This window comes from Theobroma cacao, chromosome 1 (genome assembly GCF_000208745.1).
Source record: "Theobroma cacao cultivar B97-61/B2 chromosome 1, Criollo_cocoa_genome_V2, whole genome shotgun sequence".
Taxonomy (NCBI): Eukaryota; Viridiplantae; Streptophyta; class Magnoliopsida; order Malvales; family Malvaceae; genus Theobroma; species Theobroma cacao.
In genome coordinates, this window is record NC_030850.1 from 26311835 (window position 1) to 26335165 (window position 23331).

Genomic DNA, 23331 nt, shown 5'->3' on the forward strand with positions numbered 1-23331 from the left:
TCTCTATTTCTTCTCTTCTTCTCCCTTACTGGCCGGCCAGCACTTAAAATAGGGTTTAAATGGGCTGACTTTTCATTAAAATAATATTATATCATTAGAAAAATACCACGTGTCACTTACCCATTGACCCATTTTTAAATTTTCATCCATTTGTTTTCAAATTTTCACCATACACTTGTCCCACATATCCATAGCTTAGATAAAATTCTCAGACTTATCCAAAGTCTCGGTGGAGTAATTTTTTAAATTTACACTTTTGCCCAAAAAACTGAAAAATTACCCACAGACATATTTTTCATCCCTTATACTCATACCATTCTCCAATTTGTCAAATTTGATCTAAATTCTCTCAAAATCTCAAATTTTATCTATGAGCGGTAAAATTACGATTTTGCCCCTACACTCCAGAAATCACCAGAATTAAACTTTTTCACTTCCTATCATTAAATTATACTCCAAATAGTTAATCTTGCTCAAAAATTTCACTCCATTATCAAATCATTATCTTAGGTGACAAAATGACGATTTTGCCCCTAAACATCAAAATTTTTAATTTTACCCCTAATAAACCCTCGAACTCCGAACAATCATTTTTAGTCATTCCTTGACTATAAAATATTAAATTTCATCCTACGATTCCTATTTCAACTAGTTCGAGGTTAAATCAATTCAAGTGTATCGTTAGGTACAATACCAGGTTTTACAATTTTAATGGAAAATCAGCCCATTTAAACCCCATATTAAGTGATGGCCAGCCATAAGGAGAGAACAAGAGAGAAAATAGAGAGAAAAGGAAGAAAAGAGAAAAACTAAAGGAAAACTAGAAAATTCAAAGGGAAAATCGTGTTTTTCGTCCGTTTACGCGTCTAACTGTAAGATTTTTCGACTTTAGCTTGATTTCTACCTTTCTTATGCCTTTGTTTCCATTTAGCATGCTTGAGGAGAGAGATCAAAAAGTGATATCAAGGGCTGGACGAAATTCAAGGGGGAGGAATTTGAAATTTTTATGTTTTGATTTTCAGTTAAATTGATAGTTTTAGTTAGTTAAATGTGTATAGAAATCAAATTGGGCAAGAAAGCATGAAATTTTCACAATACCCACCCTTGGCTGAATGTTCAATGATGTACAATGATGATGAACTGATTTTTATTCTAAGAGAAATGAAGAGAAAATGATGAAAAATGGATAAATGTGATAGAAAAACAAAGTGAAAGATTTACCGAATTAATGTCCCATTTTTGGCCGAATTTTTCAAGGAGGAAAATGAGCTGATTTTGGTGATTTTAGTGAGTTATTGGCTGATATTTAATGGTTAGAAATGTTGGAGAGAAAATGGGACAATTTAGAGCTAAAATGGAGCGCGTTAGCAATTTATCGGGTAAAGTGCCAAAAATAGGTTAATACCGCGTTTAAGCCGTTTTAGGCTATTGCATTTCATACCATGCATTAGTATATGATTTAAGTCAATTATATAGTGATTTAACATCAATGTGGTAAATTGGGTAAATTTTGCAATGTGTTTAGGAGGAGAGCCTTTCGGTAAAGGCAAGGAAGTCGTACCCTACGAACAGTGATCGGGGCACCTAGAAAGCATTTAGTTTGTACAAACGGTGAGTAAACCTATTATTATTGTAAATTATCTAGATTTTATTTTTAAATGCTCTTTATGTATTTTATGAAATGAAAATAAGATTAAAACGGGATTTTGATGTTTTAGAAATAAATGTGACAAATAAAAATATATTGTGTTGATTATGAAATTGAGTAATTAGAGGCTGTCAATTATTTTGAAATGTATATTTTACTATGAATGGTTTATGATATATGAGTATATGTGGCTATATTTTATAATTGCATTGGGAATAAATGTAAGCTGTTTTTACTATGCAGGCTGGGTAAATAAATAAAAGCCACTTTATACTGTCAAAATTTTATTAAAATTGGTGGGTTTAGTCACTGTAGTGACGAGTTTTCGTGGACTGCCTATTAGAGGGGCACGGTAAACCTGGTTATATAATTATTCCGGTTGTAGAGGCAAGGAGGGTAACTCCTGGGGTAGTATTAGAGCTCACTTCACGTCGAACCCCCACGTGAATGTGTACCTTGGCTAACGCCAAGGAACGACTTGTTTTAAAAATAAAAATATGTTTCACATGTAAATATCTTAAAAACCTTGGCGGACTTGGTTAGATGCCTCGGCCAAGGTATCCCCGAGGATTAGTTTTGGCTTGAGCCCTGTTTTTAATAAAAGTCAGAAGCCTTAACAACTGTTTTGGTAAATTATAAATATTTTATGATTTAAGAAATAAATTGAAAACCTTATGAAATGATTTGTAATTTGTTGCTTAAACTTGCCTCCATGTTACTCGCCTTTAGATATTTATGATAATGTCTGTTTACTCATTGGGATTGTGAAATCTCACTCACCTCCTTTCCAAATATTTCAGGCCTATGGTAGCTTGTAGATACCGATTTTGTCGAGGATTCCAGTTGACCCTTCTATCTCACAGACAGTAGGTTACTATCATCAATACTTGGTGTATTTAGGGGCCACTTGTCATTGTAATTATTATTGTACATTATAACTTTGTAAATTATTGTATGTATGAATTTATTTTACTTTCACATTACAAAAGATTTTTACACGTGTTTCTATAAATATTGTTTTATATAAAAATGCTATATTTTAATCAATATTTTGAATAGTAATATTTGTCTATAAATCCTTTTAAAAAATAAATTTTGTCTTTTGAATTACTTGAGCCGAAAACGACTGGTAATTGTTTAAAACGGAATGTTTAAAAACGATTGCTCACAGAAAAGGTAAAAAACTGATATGTAAGCCTTGCGGGGTTTAGATTGGCATTCCGGGTGATGCATGTCAATCGAGACGTCGCGGCAGTTGTCATGGGCCCGAGGGAGGTTCCGAGTCGTGACAGTTGGAGTTAGTATTAGGTTGACTAGTCAAATGGTAATTGAAAAACTAGTTAAGAAAAACTAGTAAAGTTTGATTTAGGAATCAGCCTTTGGATTTATATTCATGAAAATTGGGTTGGTTGTGATGCTATTGTGTGTGATAGGTTGTAATGAGACCCCAACTTGCAAATTGGGTTAGTTGAAGTTGGAGTCGATCAAAAGAATCAACAAAGACAAGTGAGTGAACTTGCATTTAAAACGTTTGAAACAAATGAGCATCTGTTTCAGTAAAGTATTTAAATATTCTTGGTTGACTCTTTTAAAAATTTATGCATAGGAACAAGCCTTTCACGAGTGATATTTCTATGTTTTTAAACATATAATGTGACGAATCATATTTTGGAAATATTATGTTGAATTGTCAATTGAATTGTAGTGCTTGATACATTAAAAATTTTGTGATGTTTTACACTAGTGGCATAGCAGTTAATATTATTTTCCTTAAATGTCAAACTGTGTAACTATGTGTATGACCAATACAATAATGAACTTTGTGGAATATATTATTATGCAAAGATTCCTGTCATATGTTGTTATGTGTGCTATGCTTTAAAAGATAATATTGAATGATAATTATAATCGTGCATGTGCAGTGTGGGAGTGCACATAACGGTGAGAGTGGTGTGCGGTGTGGGAATGCACACGATGATGATATTGCCATGTGCGGTGTGAGAGTGCACATGATGGGGACATGGTGTGCGGTGTGGAGTGCACACGATGATGATGATATATGCCATGTGCGGTGTGGGAGTGCACATGATGGTATTAGCTATGTGCGGTGTGGGAGTGCACATGAGCTGAGTTGCGGATGGCAGTTGTGTGCGTTGAGTCATGTTGACTAGTTGGGAATGACCTTGATGTGTTGGATGTATGTTTAATATATCTATATATATATATATATATATATATATATATTATTATTATATATATATATATATATATTAACTTCANCGGATGGCAGTTGTGTGCGTTGAGTCATGTTGACTAGTTGGGAATGACCTTGATGTGTTGGATGTATGTTTAATATATCTATATATATATATATATATATATATATACTTATATTTATGTAATATATATATATGAATTCTTGTACACATGTGCGCCTATCTCATAGAATAAAAATGATTGGAAAATGAAATGTGATTGCATTGAATGTTGAAAGTTGAATTTCCTAAATGCTTTAAAATGAGTTAAAAGTCAACATGGCATCGAGTTTGTTTATGATATACAAACTGCATTGTTTCAATACAAGTGCATTGTGTTTCCTAAAAATCTTTCGTATCGTGTGCTTATTCCTTTCCTATGTTCACTCACTTGGTTTATACTCATTCTTTTCAACTTCATGTTTTCGTTTTCAGATTCGGAGGTGGTTGGGACCTAGATTGAAGTGTCCACTTATATTCACCTTTTGGTAGGTTCACCATAGCATCCAGTAGTAGTACCCTTACCTAGAGTCACTCTGTTGGTAGTCAAGGGTCTTTTGCATTTGTGCATGTATACTTGATGTGAATTACTAAGATTTATTTTGTAAACATTATATGTCTATTTTGATTGATGATGCCCTTATGAGCTAGCAATTGATGACATTATTTTGGGATGATACAAATATGTGTATTTGGTTGCCATGGTATATTATTAAAGTGTTTATAGTTGAGAATTACGAATTGTGGTTTTAAAAATGATGATATATGATTGATAGATCGATGGACAGGATCACATAAAGAGGCTTGCTTGGGCTTAGTGGGCTGTGCCCATTGGGCCCATGCGTCAGTCATGGCTCAAGATTTGGGCTGTGATAGTAGTCAAGGGTCTTTTGCATGTGTATATGTATGTTTTAACGTAAATTGTGAGATTTGTTTGTAAACACTATATGTCTAGTTTGATTAATAATGTCGTCATAGGTTGGCAAGTGATAACACTATTTTGAGGATGGTATACTCTTGGTTGTCATGATTTATTCTCGAAGAAATTATTATTGGAAATGATGAATTATGGATCTTAAAGAATGAGGTGTGATTGAAGGACTAATGAATAGGTTTTCATAAAGAGGCTTGCTTGGGCTTAATAGGCTATGCCTATTGGGTCCATGCACCGGTCATGGGCTGGGATTGGACTGTGACAGGTTCAAACAAACTTTAAGGCCATTAACACCCTCTACTGTGCATTGACTCCCATTAACTTTAATAAAATTTTTGGCTATACCACAGCCAAGGAAATTTGAGAAAAACTTAAAGTCATCCATGAAGGGACTTCGTAAGTTAAGGAGTCTACAATTGCCTTACTTACCTATAATTTTAAAATGTTTACAATGGAACTGGGTGAAGACATCTCTACCATGTTTGATAGGTTTACCAACATTACAAACAAGCTCAACAAACTTGGGAAAACCATTCCTAAAACTAAGTTAGTGAAAAGATTAGTTAGATCCTCCCAAAAAGCTGAAAACCTAAAGTCACAGCCATCCAAGAGGCTAAAGATCTCAATATGATCACACTTGATGACATTTGTGGCTTACTCCTCACACATGAACTTGAAATGAAAGAAGATGAAGAGGAGGAAAAGAAAAAAGCCAGAAAAAAGAAGAAAAATCTTGCACTCAAGATTAGCACAGTTGAGGAGGAATTAGAAGAGCTATCAAGTGATAATGATGATAAAATAGCCATGATGGCAAGAAGTTTTAAAAGTTAATGGGACAAAAAGGAAGAAGGTTTGGGAGAAGAAATTGCAAAAGGTATCAAGGTTCTTCTTAGAAAAACAAGCACAAGAGTGATCTCAATAAGAAAGATGAAATGGTCCGTTTGAATGCAAGAAACCTAAACACTTCATATCAAAATACTCGTTACTCAAGAAAGAAATCTCAAAGAAAATGAAGAAACCAAAAAGAGCAATGGTGGCAGCAACATGGTCTGATAGTGATTCATCAAGTTCAAAAGAAGAAAAATAAAAATTAGAAGAGAGAGCAAACTTTTGCTTGATGGTAAAAGAAGAAGAAATTAAGGTAACTTCTAATTCATATGATATTTCTTATGATGAACTTCAAGACGAATATGATTGATTATATGCTAAATTTGAAAAGGTTGCAATAAAATATAAAACCATGAAAAAAAAGCCATATCCTTGGATAATGAATTTAAGAAACTTAAGCATGAGTATAACTCTATTTTTAATCAAAGGAATATGTTTCAAATTGAACTCGAGTAGCCCAAAACCGATTTTGAACTTTTGAAGTTCCAATTAGAAAGTCAAAATTTTGAAATGCAAAAAGTTATAGATGAAAATGTTGGACTTAAAGTTTTGATGGAGGAGAAATTGACAATTGAAAGGGAACATTAAAAAATACAAATCTTAAAAGGAAAATTAATGCATTCTCATGTCATTGCTATATATGTGGTAGGAAAGGTCATATATCTTATGATTGTTATCATAATAGTAAAAATCTTCCTAAAACTAAATTGGTTTGGGTTTCAAAAGGATCCCATGTGGTTGCTAACCCCTAAGGACCCATCAAAGTATGGGTACCTTTAAAGAAAAATTGAAAAGTTGTTTTGTAGGTTGAACAAGGATAAAAGGATCAATATTTTGAAGCTTAACCAAAAGAAAGGAAGCCTTAGTACTTGGACAATGGCTACTCTAGACACGTGACCAACAACGAGAACTTGTTTGCTAAGCTTGATAGAAACAAGAGTGGTAGTATTTCCTTTGGTGATGACTTCAAGGGTATTATCCAAGGAATTAGAACTATTGGTAACACATCTCAAACCTAAATCAAGCATGTTTTATTTGTTAAAGGTTTAAAACACAATTTGCTAAGCATTAGTCAGCATTGTGATAGAGGTTTTAGAGTATGCTTTACCTCCCATGAATGTCAAGTTATTGATGTTAACACTAATAAAGTAGCATTCATTAGTAAAAGAATTAAGAATATGTATGTTATTTTTCTTGATGAAATTAAGTCTAGTGAATCTTGTTTTATTGCCAATGACGTATGTGATAGTTGGTTGTGGCATAGAAGACTAGGACATGCTAATATGCACAATATTTCAAAACTCTTCAGAAAAGACTTAGTCATTGGACTTCCAAATATATCATTTGAAAATGACAAGGTTTGTGATACATGTCAATTTGGGAAACAAGTTAGAAGTTCATTTAAAACTAAGAAAGCCATCTCAACTTTTAGGCCACTTAAATTATTACATGTTGATTTGTTTAGACCAATCACTGTTGCTAGTGTAAAAGGCAAGTCATATGGCTTTGTTGTTGTAAATGATTACTCTCAATATACATGGGTATATTTTATTACTCATAAAGATGATGCATTACCATTTTTTGTTAAACATTGTAAAAAAGTTCAAAATGAAAAAAGCCTTACCATTGTTAGTGTTAGGAGTAACCATGGTGGTGAATTTGAAAGTGACAATTTTGAAATATTTACAATAAAAATGGTTTTGATCACAATTTCTTTACTCCTAAAACTCCACAAACAAATGGAGTTGTTGAAAGAAAGAATAGGACTTTAAAAGAAATTGCAAGGACAATGCTTTGTGAAAACAACTTGCCAAAATATTTTTGGGCTGGAGCCATGAACACTGCAGCTTACATTTTGAATAGAGTTTACATTAGAGCCATGATTTCTGAAATCCCTTATGAACTTTTCAAAAGAGGAAAACCAAATACTTGTCACTTAAGAAGTTTTGGATGCAAATGCTTTGTTTTAATAATGGAACACACATCTTGCAAAAGTTTGATACTAGGAGTGATGAGGCAATTTTCTTAGGCTATGCATTGAACTCTAACGTATATATAATGTTTAACAAAAGAACACTAGTAATAAAAAAGTCAATTCATATTGTTTTTTATGAAACTAATACTGCATAAAGAAAGGTAGTGTTTGATGATGATGATGCAAATGATATTGAGAAGAAAATGGAAAAGATAAGCTTAGTTGACAAAGAAAATGACAAAGATAGCTCGAAGGAGAAAGATGATGAAGAACCACCATTAGAAGACTTGCAAAGAACTAAAGAACAGCACAACGATCTTCCTAGAAGTTGGAGATTTGTAAGGAATCATCCCCAAGAACTAATCATTGGTGATCCTTCGAAAGGTGTCAAAACCAAAAGGGGATTAAAAGAGGTTTGTCAGTATCTTGCATTCATATCACAAGTGGAACCAAAGAACTTTGAGGAAGCTAAAAAGGAAGAAAGTTGGATGATAGCTATGCAATAAGAGTTGTGTCAATTTAAAAGGAACAAAGTTATGTACCACATAAAATCAGAAAAAGAATGTACCTTTCCAAGTGATATCGTAATCAAATGGATTCCTTTTGGTGACAAAACACGAACACCTTTAGTGTGAAAGAGTCCTAGCCACTCAATCGCTTGGCCTTCAATGATGCACACACGATTGCAACAGATCCTTTTCAAGGAGAAAGCTTTATGCCACGAGCTTGTGCTAGCAAGTGGACAATGATTTGTCCTCTTTTCTTCTTTGATTTCCAGCAAAGAATCAAAGGATAAGTTTCCAAAAGAAAATAAACGTCTCAAGATTGGCAGCACTCAAGAGAAAAATCTTCTCCACAAAAAAATAGTGGCTATAATGTGATATTTATATCTAGGTTTAATTTATTAAAATTTACAAAATAAGTCCTTAATATTATAACAATTATAATATTTAACCAATACCTAATTAAACTCTTTTAATTAGGTCCTTAATAGTTAAAACCTAGAATTTGATTTAAGTCTAACTTAAATCATCACACTCTCAATATAATCCAAATTGCAACCTTTGAGTGTGAACCATTAGGTTCCTAACATGTTGGCAATTGAATTGAATTATAATATTATTAATTAATTAATTTAAATGAATCATATTCAATTTTAAATTAACTAATTCAATTCCATAGACCATGATTGGCATCAGCAATGCATCATGGCCACCCAATTGTCAGGAGAGTCAAAGGATTTTTTGACAACCTTTCAGTGTACAGTTTTTCAATGTAATTCATTCCCCCATCATATATCTCGAAGATGATAAGAGCTTGATGTAGTGCCTACTGTTATTGATCTCCATATTTGTTCTTGCAGTTAGATTATTAGCTTTATGGAGACCTATGAAACTCATTTCATAATCTCCTAATCACCTTGGCCAAGGATTTGATTAAGCTAGTATCAACCAAGAACTAATGAGATATTTCCCCTTGAATCACTTAGGGTGATGATTCCTATCTTGACCACTCATCTACCTTCACATGCTTCATGCTATACCCAAAAGCATCCTATTTTGGCATCCTTGGTTAGGCACCCATAAGGATGAAATCAAAGTATAGCACTCCACATATAAGACAACCTAGTGTCTCAAGTCTAAGGAGTATTTACACAATTGACACATGAGAAGTATTGCATAGACACTTGAGTGAAATATCAAATGCACTTCTCACGGCGGGTCATGTTCTGTGAACTCGCTCTCCTATGGCAAGCACCCACATGCTAGTTCCAAGTATCTTTATATTTCAATCTATGAGAACGATTACTTACTTCACAAGTAAGGAACATAACATGTGCCAATCTTTGAGCATTATTGATGCCCTGTCTCAATAATACAATGATCATGAACTTTTAGAAACAATGCTTTAATGCATAAGGATCTCATAATTGTATCCCAATACAATTCCTTTGCAAGGCATATATAGTTCCATGGGCTTTATCTACATAAGTACAAAAAAGTAATTAAATTACAAACTTATGGATAAAGAATTACCTCAATGTCATTATGAATAACAAAATGTCATACATGAATATCTCAAAATTGCAATTCCGATACAACCACAGATTGGCTTGTAGGGCTTATACTAACATTAATATTAGCAAGAAAGTGAAAAAACAATTCCCCAACAATGACACCAAAAACTTATTGTCGATTTTATCATGCAAGTATACGTACCATAGTAAGTAATATAATAGTAAGTAAAATGTCAAATTCCATGAAAAATTATCCAAACTTTTGCTAAGTACTAAAATTAAAGTAACCAAATCTTTTTCAAATAACCAAATTATAATGATTAAATACAAGTGAACCTAAAATTAAATAATAACTAAATTAAATCTAAAAGCTAATGGACACGACTTTACTAGAAAAATTCAATTAATAAAAAAGCCTAAGATTACAATATCCTTCAATACTTTATCTAAATCCTCTTTCTCTTTCTAATAAACTTACTTCAAAGGATTAAATTGCTAACCTAGAGTTCCAATTTATTTATAATTCTCTATCGAGGTTCCAATAAAAATATCTCTCCCAATTAATTTACTATATGTCGATGTAAATTAAACTAAAGAAAGATTCATTAAGGTTGTGTTCTAATCTTGACTACATGTGACACATAGTTATATGTTTATCCTATATGCAAATCAAATCACCCAATCAATTAAGTGAATTTGAACACATGCTATTCTATTCATGACCTAATCTAAACTTTCTTCATCAAGTTGTATTTAGATATCCAAATCAATCTAATTAGTGATCAAGCAATCAACAGCATTAAACGCAGAATTAGAATAAACAACTCATATTCCATTCATAATAAACAAAAGTGAGATAAAGTATTCAAACTACATGCTGAGTTCAATCATAATTCTAGAAAAAGTAAATCAGTTCTAATATCTAATGAAAACATCATCTAAATAAAATAAATCATCAATCCAAGTCAAAGAAAGTGAAAAAAGAACTAAGGTAGAGAGAGAAACTAAGATTTGTCAAATCTCATGTTTTCAATCTTCTTCAATTTTTCCTTGCTTTCTTATTTTGTTGGTGGCTTTTTTTTCTCCAAAAAAGCTGCTCTCTATCTCTTCTTTTAAACTTCTAAAATAAGCCCTTTAAATACTTTTCAAAAATCCTATTTAAAAAAATTCTTGTAAAAGCAGTTTTTTAGAATCACAACTAGGCAACACGACCTACCTCCTTGGGCACCGTGACGCCCTACTCACAGCTATAGTATGGTGGTTTTTCTTTTAAGGCACTGCGTCCTTGCTTCACCAGTGCCACGGCGCTTTCCTCTTTGGTCCTTGTATGGGAGCTTAGACATCAAAGGCTTCACGACCTCCTTCTCTCCACAGTCGCAACCTTTGTTTTCTCATGCTGGCTTGTGCAGAAACTACAGTAGCCTAGCCTATTCCAATGGATTTTCACCTCGATCTGATCTGAACTGGGAAAAGTGATAAATATGAAAGTTGTAGCCTTGTCTCTTAGCTTTTCAATGGCTCAAGAATAACTTTAATTGGACTTCTGTAGAGAGAAAAATTATGCTCAAAATACTGCAACATATACGAATGAAGTTATCACCATACTTGCATGGATTATCACCAAATAAGGTCTTTTAATCAAATTTCTCACAAAAAAAAAAAAAGATCAGTAATAACTGAACTTAAAGTAAATTAAAGCAATTTAACTTAAAATTAAACTAAACTACTCAGCATGCATTGAACTTAATTAATAAAAACAACTAAAATAGTTAATTTCGAACCTAAAATCTTAATGACTTAACTAGTTAAGCATAAAAAATGTGACAAAATAAATTTATAAAATATAGTTATTAATACCACTTGTCACATGCTCACATTTTCAATCTAAAAAATATATTTATTAGTTAAAAAAAACCTTATTCATACACTTACGACCCATCTTATCTCTTTCCATTGTGATATTCATAACGCTTGTAATATGTTATGTGTGTTTTAAAAAAAAAAAAGTTGTGTCAAATTGATTTTTTATGACTATTTACCTATGAAAAGGTATAAATATGATGATAGATAGAACTTATTTACAAGCTCATAATTTTTTTATTTTTATTATTTTTCTATTTCTTGTGCATGACTAATTCTTTAATTTCTTTGTCCCTTAAATTTTTTCTTTTTTCTCTCCATTGTTTCCTGTTCTTTCTTTTTATTTCTTTCTCTTTTCTTGTAATTTATTTTCCCTAATTACCTCTTGAAATATTATTTTATATTATTAATATTAGTATTTTTGGGAAAATATTATTATTTCATTGAAACTATCGATAATAATTTTTTAGTTATTTTATTCTTTCTTTTTCATTTCTCTCTTTCTACCCTATTACCTTCATTTCTTTTCTTTTTTTTATTTACTTTTTTTCCTCTCTTCCATTTTTAATAGGTGGAGGGTACTTGGACGATAAAACAAAGAATCCAACTTCTACAACAAAGCAACGTCGGCTGAAGGAAGCCGACTTAGTGCCAGCACTGATCGACACCCGCTTTTCTCTCCTCTTTTCCCCATTTCTTCGTCTCTTCTTATTGATCCTCTACCATCCATGCTTCTCCATCTCCTTTTCCCCACCCTCCACCATAAGCCTCCCTCTTATCTTAACCTTTTTCTCTTTGTTCATTCTCTCTTCTGATTCCTTCTCATTATCCATTTTTCGTTTTAATGCTTGTTTAGTCTAACTTTTTTTCAGTTATCTACCTCTTAAAAGTAAAAGTCAGATCAAACATGATTTTTGAAAAGCTCTTAAAAAAAAGTAGTTTTTTTTTAAAATAAAATTTAAAAAAAAAACTTAAAGAAAAGCTTCAGGGAGGAGCTTTTTTTTCTCTTCTTTTAAAAACACATCAATTTTTTAGGAAATGTCACTCTCTCAATCAATCTCCCTATCTTCTCCTTCTCTATTCAAATCACCATTCTCCAACGCAAATCGCGATCTCCTTCTCTTTTACCTCTCTCTACAAAAACTACCAAGAAAAAAAAGAAAAAAAAAACAAAAGATCCAACACCAAAATAACAAAATCTAAAATTTTTTTGTTCTTACAAAGATTAAGAGAAAAGAAAATCTAAAATTTAAAACTACATTCAGATACTATTTAAAGGTTTTCTCCTTTCTTCATCTAAAAGAAATTTAATGTCAAATACACTATTTCTTCTTTTTTAGTCTTTTTTAGAAATTGAAGTATCATGGTCCGATTACTTGCTAATCAACAAAATCTAATATTATTACTACAATACAAGTTTGAGAGTTATTCTATTTTTTTATTAATTTCTTTGATTTTAATATCTGAAATCGTATATAAACTTGAAGCAGTTCTATTATAGTTTATTATGTGATTGAAAATGGTATGAATACTATTTATGGTAATTTTAACCGAAATTAAAAGTTATATAATTTATTTTGTTAAACAGTTTACTAAATAATTTTAATTTAATTTTAAAAGCTATTATTTTTCATGTAAACTTTATAATAGCTATTAAGTTAAAAAAAATTAGATCACACATGCTCTTAGACAAAAATACTCTTGATAATCGGTGAAATTCCTCCCTTACCTTATTGGGTACGTATCAACAATAAGCCTTGTAATTGTAGCTCATTTTCTGAAAAAGGAAAATAAAAGAACCCTTTTGCCCTTGGCGACCTCCATGGGCCGAAGACCCTGTATCGAAATATGAGCTCTTTTAACCAATTCGGCCTCTCAACCGAACCCACTTAACTGCCCGCCGGAACCCTTTTGTCCTTGGCAATTGGCAAATTGCCACGGGATTCTGCTTCGTCCACGTTCGTTATTTATTTTTTGTCAGAGAGAATCCACGTTCTTCAACTGACGGTCTCATTTATTTTTGGTCAGAGGAGTCCATGTTCTTCACCAAACGGTCAGTGGAGCCATAGAGTTTCAGGCTTGAAGGACAGTTTCTCGCTATTTGTCCCCCCTTGGGTCCCATTCCATTCATAGTGGAGTAGTTATAGAACATTTGTGGTTACCTGATGGGTCTCTCGATATTTAAATCTACTTTGTTTTCCCCCTTGTACCCCCCCAATACCCTCTTCCTTCTTCGCTCAACAAACCTAAAATGTAAGTTTCCCAGCTCACATAATCATCATTTTAATGCCGATGACACTGATTTTTTTTTCTGTTAATGTTTTTGATGTTCTTGTTGTTGATTGTTTATTGAGTTTTGCTTGTTTGTGCATTTGAATGGAATGGCAGGGAGAACAGGTTGAAGCCAATGGATGCGGAACAGCTGAGAGAGTATGGTCACAAGATGGTTGATTTCATTGCTGATTATTACAAAACCATTGAGAATTTTCCTGTTCTCAGCCAAGTTGAGGTCTTTATATGTATCTCTAACTTCCTTTGTCTTTACTTGCTTTTTGTCTGCTTTAGTCAGTTAATGTAAATGTATGTCAAAAGTCAGAATGGGTTTAGATGCTCCCTCCTCTCTCTCTCTCTCTCTCTCTCTCTCTCTCTCTCGTTTAATACATAGAATAATCTGATTATCTGGTATTGAAGTGATTTTTCTTAGTTGGTCCTGTTTATTTGTGGTCATTTCTATGCAGCCTGGATATCTTCGTAATCTGTTACCAGATTCTGCACCTAATCAACCAGACTCATTTCAGCATGTTCTTGATGGTAAAGTTGCTCAACTAGATTCTTGAATTTAATTTAATCACCTAATAATAATATAGGAAAGTGTCGAAGAAGAGGGTAACAATAAAAAGTACGAGTCTTTGGCTATATTGCGATGTGATTTGGATGTATTCTCTTGACTAATTGATCTACTTATTTATCATTTTTCATAGGAAACCTTGAATACTCCTTTCATGCAAAATTGTTCTTGTTATTTCAGACATTCAAACAAAGATATTGCCAGGGGTTACTCATTGGCAGAGCCCAAATTATTTTGCATACTATCCTTCTAATAGCAGCGTTGCTGGATTTTTGGGCGAAATGCTCAGTGCTGGTCTCAATATTGTTGGTTTCAGTTGGATGACATCCCCTGCTGCAACAGAGCTTGAAATGATTGTTTTAGACTGGCTTGGTAAGATGCTTAAGCTACCTGAAGACTTCCTTTCAGCAGGTAAGGATTCAATGTAAACTCCAATATAGAATGCAATACTAGGCCTAGGGAATATTCATTGAATTATTTCTAGCATCACCAGGGATCGTAATTCTTCTTCTTGCTATATCAAAATAGAAGAATCAAAATATCTCTAAAACTTATGGAATAAGCACGGTAACTCTGTTGAAGGACAAGGTGGCGGAGTGATACAGGGCACAGCGAGTGAAGCTGTTCTAGTTGTTCTATTGGCTGCTCGTGACAAGGTTTTGAAGGCGGTTGGAAAGGGTGCACTTGGAAAGCTTGTAGTTTACGCTTCTGATCAAACACATGCTGCCTTGCAAAAAGCCTGTCAGGTATCCTTGTAAATTGGGGCTCATGTCTAGTTTTATTTCTTTATTCATATATATATTTTTTCTCTTAGAACATTGAAATCATTCTTGAAAGAGATTTCTTCCTGCTTGTGAGATCAATGAAATTCAGATAATGTTCACATGGTGCCGAGATTACTTGATTTGTGTATATTGCTTAGCTACTTCATAAAGTTCATGTTGCCATCATCTATGTAGGCTAATTGTGTTACATGATTATCATTCAATGGCAGATAGGAGGAATCCATCCTGAGAATTGCAGGCTGTTAAAAGCAAACTCTTCTACTAACTATGCACTTTCACCAGAGTTATTGAATGAAACAATTTCACAAGACCTTGCTCATGGATTGATTCCTTTCTTTCTATGTGCTACTGTAAGAAAGCAAAAGCTTTTGATGTTAGCTTCTTTCCATCTTTTGCTATATCATATGTACTTTTTCCTTTTTTCTGTTCTCAAAATAATAATTCATAGGGATATTGTGAGATGCTTATTTTTGTAGCACATTTCCTTTACTTCATTGAGCATGAAGCCAGTTAGAACAATATCTCCTATTTTTGTAGCTCATTTATATGTGCAGGTTGGTACTACTTCATCAACAGCCGTTGATTCTTTGCTTGCATTAGGAAAGATTGCCAAGGTAACTTATCCAATGCAATTGTGAGAAGCATGAGGAAGAAATATGCTCTGGAATCTGACCTGTATAAAGTTTGTGTGTTTGACTGGTTGATGCTTAAATCTTAAGTGCCTTCACTTATTGTTTAAATTTTTGGCTTGAAATTCTGTCAACAGTCCTAAGATAAAAATCATTTTCATGATTATTGATAAGACCAGCTATGTGGACTGAAAAATCAAGTCCAAGCATTTAAAATGAACAAAAACGATTTTCTGGAAAATGTAATCGTAGGTTATTCACAGAGATTTTATACAAAGAACCCCTACAAGACTATCTCCAGGAAGTTAGTATTCTATGATACATGTTTATTACTCAATGCACCTTGAAGGCAAGACAATTTAACAATGCTTGTATGCTTGGCCTCTGGACAGAGTAATGGTATGTGGTTCCATGTGGATGCTGCATATGCCGGAACTGCTTGTGTGTGTCCAGAATTCCGTCATTACATTGATGGCGTGGAAGAAGCTGATTCTTTTAACATGAATGCACATAAATGGTTTCTAACTAATTTTGATTGTTCAGCACTCTGGGTAAAGGTATGCCACTTGTTTGAATGCAGCAACAACAATAAAGTCAACTTCATTACTATGTTCACTCTGCATCTATGTAGGTTATAGATGTAATTAATGTACACGATCATTTTCATAGTTGCTTTTCTAGTTTCTTGATGATAAATTACTGCAAAATTTGCTCAATTTCATGTAACGTTAGACATGCAATCTGTACAAGTGGTTTATTTACCAGGCCCAAGCTTGATGTGTGTGGTTTTTGAGTTGAGCGGTTAGACTCATATAGGGTTTACCAAATAGCTTCTCTCATTAACCAACGCAATAAGTTTTAACAGATAGATGTGTACTCTAGATGCATGAACTTAGCAAAACTATCTCATCAATATGTTGTAGTAATACTCAATTTCATTAACATGTTTTAGCAAATTCTATTTCTGTTAAATGCTTGTATTACATTGTTACTTGCTGCCACAGGATAGAAGGGCATTGGTTCAGGCCCTCTCCACAAATCCAGAGTATCTCAAGAATAAGGTTAGTTTTCTTTGATGTTGTTAATTTCATCCATGAAGTGGTTGTTATCGTGCACTCATTTATCTGCCAACTTAGGACAGCTTGTCTGCCGGCCACATTGATTTATAACCTGTGGAGCGTGAAATTTAAAAATGAGTGGCATGAAGCCTTTTACGATCCTAGCTAATCTGGTTCACATGATTTAGAACACTCCATGTTGTTTGTAAAAACATGAATTATTTTTTTCTATGCTTTACGTATTCCAAGAATTACTAGTACTAGTACGTTTAAATCTTTAAGTGTATTGAAAAATTATAAAAAAAAAAATTCCAGTAGTTACAAGTTAAAATGTCTTCAAGGGAAAGAGAAAAATGTTGAGGAAAAAGGGTAGTGGCAGTTAGTTTTCTGAAGTGTAGTGTTATGTGAAGATAAAAGGAGAGGAATGGGAAAGGTATGTGAATTGAATGAGAGATTACTTTGCTCATTCAAATGTTTAAAATAGAGGTCTAGTTGGTTAATGACCATCTTCAAATTCCACAGTATCTATTAGTATCAAGAAACATTCCTCAAAAGAACTGGTGCCTTTTCCTCTTTGTTTAGTGCTTATGCATATATTTACAGCTTGATCTTCATTCCATGCTGCAGTTTTTATCATAGTATTAAGAACTTTAATAAAATTGGTTGTTTTTCCCCTTGTTATTTGAGCAATTAATCAAACCTTAACAAATTGGGAGACTATTATAATCAAGGTTAAAAGTTGCTAGCGAGTCTACTTATGTGTGAAATTTCACGATGAAACCAATTTCAGGCGTCTCAAGCAAACATGGTTGTAGATTACAAAGACTGGCAAATTCCTCTTGGACGTCGATTTAGGTACGCTTTTCAACATTATCCTTCAGATAAAATGTTTTTATATAGCCATTTAAAATGAGCATTTGTTTATTTCAGATGATTACTTGAAGGGAAGAGTATGTCCTGTAGTTCGTAATTTTTTTGTTTTTTTCTTGAAGGATATGTTCTGCTTTGAGTTCTAAACACTGTTAACATTTTTCTTTTTTTCAATTAAATAAATTAAATTAACAGAAAAAAGCAGGAGAAAAATAGCTTTATTTTTTATCAACTAGAACAAATTACTCACTAATCTGTTGCTTGCCTCCAGATCACTAAAGCTATGGATGGTATTACGGCTGTATGGCTTGGAAAACCTGCAGTGCTATATAAGAAATCATATCAAGTTAGCCAAACATTTTGAGGACCTGATTACTCAAGACTCAAGATTTGAGGTAGTTATGCTCTCTATAATGTTGATTTTCTGGCCATAAAAGCTCTTATATGTCACAAAAGCATTTTTTTCCCCTTTCTTCCATACAACCAGGAGTCATTTAAATTTCTTGAATTTTCTATTTTCTTTTATATAATTGATAACGATATGAGTATGTTGCCATTAAGAAATTTCTTCAAGGGACCGGTTATTGCTTACTGAATTTTGTGTTGATTAGATCTTGAGAACCCCCTTGAGGATGCATACATGAAAGTAGTCACTGTGACCGGAAAAAATATGCTGACAAGTACATGAAATGATCAAACAGTTCATTTTTTATATTCTTTTAGATGAACAATGTAACATCTTTTTATATTAAACCTTCCGACAATTGCTGTCTAGGGCCTTTCCTAAACCAGAGTGCCGGAGTCTCTCCTTGTAGCATGATTTTACCCTGTATGAGCACCATTTCAATGTTTTTAGTAGAAGTTCATGATAGTAACATTATGCAAGTACTGTAATTATAATCAGGCATGTTTGATCTGTTTAGTTAAAAAAAAAAAAAACTAAACCAATCATCCTTGATCTCTTATTTCTTAACCTAGTACATCCTCCGTAACAAATGGAAACCACAGCTATAGTTGTATTACATGCTAATCAGGTTGCACCTTAGAATGTCACACTAAGCAGTGGACATACAGATGGCTCTGTTCACATTTGTTTGAGGGTGCAATTTAGTGCCTCTTCATTAGACTCTAAGTTCATGAATATTATGCTTAACAATGTGAGATTAGTTGTCTAAAGATGCCATTGTTTCTGACTAACAAATTGCTTTCTCAATGCTTTCTGTAAATGTTAGGACTCTGCCAATTTGCTGGTCTGCAAACCATCTAATATAATGCCAAAATAAGAAACGACTTGCCTTGACTTGGTCTTGGCATGATACTATGTTGGCATTTCTTTTCCGTATTTAGCCTTTAATGGAACCTTGTGAACAGGAGACAGAAAAGAACCTTGTCCTTAGGAAAATAATAATTCTTATTGATGTCCTTGATTTTTTTCCCATATAAAAGGTCAATTTCTATAGTTATTTTATGTGAATGAATGCAATCTTAGTGATGGATCACTTGTAATAACTTGTTTGAGCAGGTTGTCACTCCTCAGATATTTTCATTAGTTTGTTTTCGTCTTTTGCCTCCTGATGATGAACATCATGGTAACAAATTGAACCATGAATTATTAGATGCTGTAAACTCAACTGGGAAGGTCTTCATATCTCACACGGTAAGTTTGCTGTCTACAAGTCTACATCATATATATCATTTTGAATTGCTGATACGTGATCGTGTGCTCTTTGTGTGTTGTTCTTTCTCCAAGAAAAAATAAAGAAATAAAGGAAATGTGGGATTCACTTCTTTGTGAGTGTGGCAGCACATTATCTAAGAGCATCAGCTATGATAAATGCAGGTTTTATCAGGCAAATACATACTGCGGTTTGCTGTAGGTGCCCCATTGACTGAAGAGAAGCATGTGAATGCAGCATGGAAAGTCTTGCAAGATAAGGCCACTGCCTTGCTAGGGGAATGCTTAGGATAACTGTCTTTAGTTTTACTGTTATCCATTTGGACCATGTTCTTGCACGATTCATCATTACCTATATTACTCTTTTTTTTTTCTTTTCTGTCGTCTTTGTCCCCTTCAATAATAGCATATTGATCAACGATCACCTTAAATCTTATTTGAAATGTTATGATGAACAACAAAATATTAATCTTCAGTTGTCAACTTCTTTTGTGGGATTAATCATCAGTTGTTTAAAAACTAATAAGACATCAACATCCTTATCATAAGGCTTGTACAAGGTTCAGTGTGATTTATGTGAAATGTTGTGGCTTATTCAGTAGCAGCCATGAACATAACATGAGAATTTGTTGTATGAACTCGAAGACTGCGATGCCTTGGGAATTGGTTATCCTGCTAGAATGGTTTAGCCTAAATTGGAGCAGTTCATGCCTAGAGTTGTGTTGGACTATGCCCAACTTGAGTTCATTGTATCATTAGCAACAGCTTGCTCACTCGCTCCCACCACCAAAGACCGATGGAGTCACACCTGTCATTATCCAACTCTTGTTTTCTTTGTGTGCAGACACCATCAATCCGAGTCAGAACACAGAACATCTAAAATGCTGAGGTCTCGGTGGGTGCTGGGTCAACCTCAACCATGAATTATGATGATGTAGGTCAGTTCGTAGGTACCGTAAAAAGAGAAAGCGTCCACATTCTGATTCTCATTTTTGAAGATAACTAGAAGCTACCATCTTTTGCATGACTCTCAAAATAGACCCATTTAAGCATATGATTAGGGAATTACTCCCAGCATATTCATAAGCTAGAAATTTCTTTCAAAGCATATTCAGAAAAACCTGGCCTCGTGAGGAGGAATCACTTATCTGCACATGAATGAAAGGAATCATTAACCCTTAAAAAGAGACATGCATGTAATAATCTACATTCTGGCTCAACTGATAAGAGGGGCTGTTAATGGATACTTTTGTCTGTACCACCCTTAAAAAGACAAACTTGTCTGCATCAGCTTAGAATGACGTAAAATCTCAATGGAATTGAACGGTGTAGAATACATTGACTGATGTCGAGAATTTGTAATTTTATGTTTGTGGCTGATAGTTGGATGTGGCCTTGCTCCAATATAACCCCATATGAGTATATATGCTTGTTTCTTTAAACAGAATAAGTGGTTTCATGCCAAGTGCTTGCACAAGAGTGACACATACCCTCCAAACAAGACAGGAGTTCCAACTTTATAATCTCCCACAAGCAGTCAATGTTAGGTGCTGAAACGAGCTAGGGGATATACCGATGAGGGTTGGTTTCTTGCATTTCCCCCACCCAACTTCTGGAGAACATATAGGAGCCTCTCTTTTCTTTATGTTCTAGTGAAAGGGTGGAATCTGATTCCACTTCTTTCATGGAGAATCTGACTCCTCCATCTTGTTTGCATTAAGCATTGATAAAGATTCACCAGAGATTTCATCTAGCCATGCATGACAGTGAGATATTTGATAGAACTAGAAAGGCCTTAATTTGTTGTAAATTTTGCATCAAAGATGTTATTAAGCAAGTACTAAGTATGGCAAAAGTGGATAGTAAAGTTGAAAAGGTGAAAAGCTCTAGCGCCCAAGAATTGTTTGTCCATATATGGATTTGGGAAGCTTTCTGGAAAGAAACAAGAAATGTTGCCAAAACATTCACAAACCTAGAAAGTGATATGTTGGCAATGGCAATGAATGCCTATATGGCTTGTACCTTTTTCTAAATAAAAGTTGCTTTAAAAGGGTTTTTCCATGAACATTTCAAGAAGAATCTGATTCTTTAAGAGTACCTAAGACGTGATAGAGAGGCCATTCTGGACAAATTGGTTTTCCATAAGGCTTCCCAGTTAAATATTCCAACAACCATTTGTTTTTCCACAACTTTTGGATTATATTGCTACATATACCAGATTGCCAACATTGTTCGGTAGTTATCTTTCCCTTGTGCATGCTACAACTTAATAATGTACCCTCTGAAAATGAGAAAGAAAGTACTGTTGCTGAACAATTATTTATTCAAAAGTTGTGGAACTTTCAAACTGATCTGTTGGTACGCAAGCCATGGCCTGTCTGCCAGCCCTTAGAGGTCCCAGAATTGAAGCTGAGAGGAAATTAATACATATACATCACGTGTTGTACTGGTCAGTTATCAGCATCACTGGACATCTTCGATTTCACCTTAATTTGGATACAGCCTGGAAGAATTAAGCGTAGAAAAGGACACACACACACACACACACCTTGTTAAAATGAATTAATGCAAAACAATTTCTTGGTTGAAGATTGAACAGTTGAGGGTTCCCTGATAACGATGACTTTAATTAATTTCCATGGTTCATGCACGTGAATTAACCTAACCACCCAAGTTAGTTCTTGTTTCTTGTTGTAAAGACGATAATTAATGAGGCAATTCATGGAACTGATCAAAAAGATTAAAAAGTACATTTGTTTGACGATGATCAACAAACCAAATCTTCTACCCTTATTTCTTGCCTCATTCTCTATCCTAACCATCGATCGAGGTGTACGTGTATTGACAAATTGAACGAGATGCATGGATTTCTCGTTTTGTACTTTGCTAAGTAATTAAAAAATATATATAGTGTAATTAAATTGTTATCTTAGTCAGAATAATAAGGAGCATATATGCATCAACATATCTCACTTGTATTTTTCTTTGTCACCTTTTCCATGAGCAATATTTTACATGGTGTGAAAGCAGTGCGGACGGGGGTCCCTTGCTTAGATTTTTCATATTGTACTAGTATCTATGTATATAGAGCACTGTCAGTTCAATTCACATGTCTCGATAACTTGATGCTTCTGCCTGAGCCAAGGACCACGAGATTTTTACTTTGTTTAACTTTTCCTCCCTTCTAATTAGAATATTATTATTCAAGAGTATATTGTGTACATATCCTCATACAGCTGTTTTGTTTTGGTTCCTTGGCTATTACGTTATAATTACTTTATTACATTAAGATTTAAGCATACTTAATGTTTTTTAAATTGGAGTAATTGCCCTTTAGAAAATGAATGCGCCTGGTAGTGTGATTTCTCAAGTGTCTGGAAGCACCACCCTGACATATCTAGCAGATAGCACATGCATGCATGATTAATGATGCAAAAACTGTCTTTAAGTAATACTAATCATAACAAATTAAGAATGTGAAACGCACCGACCATTGATCCACTTATGCTTTTCTAGCTCTATCCTACTGATAGCCAAAGGCACTAGACAAAATCAAATTGTGAGAGATTTATGAACATGCAGCTAGCCAAGACTCCTGCAAGCCACTACGTACAGGAGCTGCTATAAACCCCAGAAGCAGGCAGCCATGCTACTCCTTACTTACCTCTCCAGTGGTAAATTAAAGTCTCATTTGCTTTAATCTTATTGCTAATATATATAATATTCAATATTCAAAGAACTAATGCTAGTATAAAGTGCTCCTTATGCTTAGCTGTAAGGCAAATGAGGGATATATACAAGAATATACTCTGATACTCTCTTGCTGAGAGAAGAAGGCATATATTCATATTTTATTATTATTATTATTATTATTATTATTGTTATTATA

At 33.7% G+C, this 23331-nt stretch overlaps 1 protein-coding gene across 3 annotated transcripts; it reads left to right on the plus strand.

The window, feature by feature from the left end:
* Positions 13424–19943, plus strand: LOC18613049 (tyrosine decarboxylase 1). 3 transcript variants are annotated; one of them, XM_018129978.1, is made up of 13 exons: positions 13424–13830; positions 13966–14086; positions 14316–14388; positions 14606–14836; positions 15008–15171; positions 15420–15560; positions 15765–15824; positions 16232–16396; positions 16844–16900; positions 17688–17752; positions 18039–18162; positions 19290–19424; positions 19593–19684. In XM_018129978.1, coding segments are annotated over exons 1-13 (1344 nt in total). In that variant the 5' UTR covers positions 13424–13828; the 3' UTR covers positions 19599–19684. The 3 variants fall into 3 exon arrangements, with proteins under 3 accessions (XP_017985467.1, XP_007050140.2, XP_017985468.1); XM_007050078.2 differs by having other exon boundaries at positions 13452–13830; positions 19608–19943; XM_018129979.1 differs by lacking the exon at positions 16232–16396 and having other exon boundaries at positions 13457–13830; positions 19608–19943.

What these genes read in the sequence shown, in the direction of transcription:
- LOC18613049 (XM_007050078.2), top strand. An exon ending in TGAAGACTTCCTTTCAGCAG is followed by an intron (nt 14,837 to 15,007) that starts GTAAGGATTCAA and finishes ACTCTGTTGAAG; the next exon opens with GACAAGGTGGCGGAGTGATA. An exon ending in CCTTGCAAAAAGCCTGTCAG is followed by an intron (nt 15,172 to 15,419) that starts GTATCCTTGTAA and finishes ATTCAATGGCAG; the next exon opens with ATAGGAGGAATCCATCCTGA.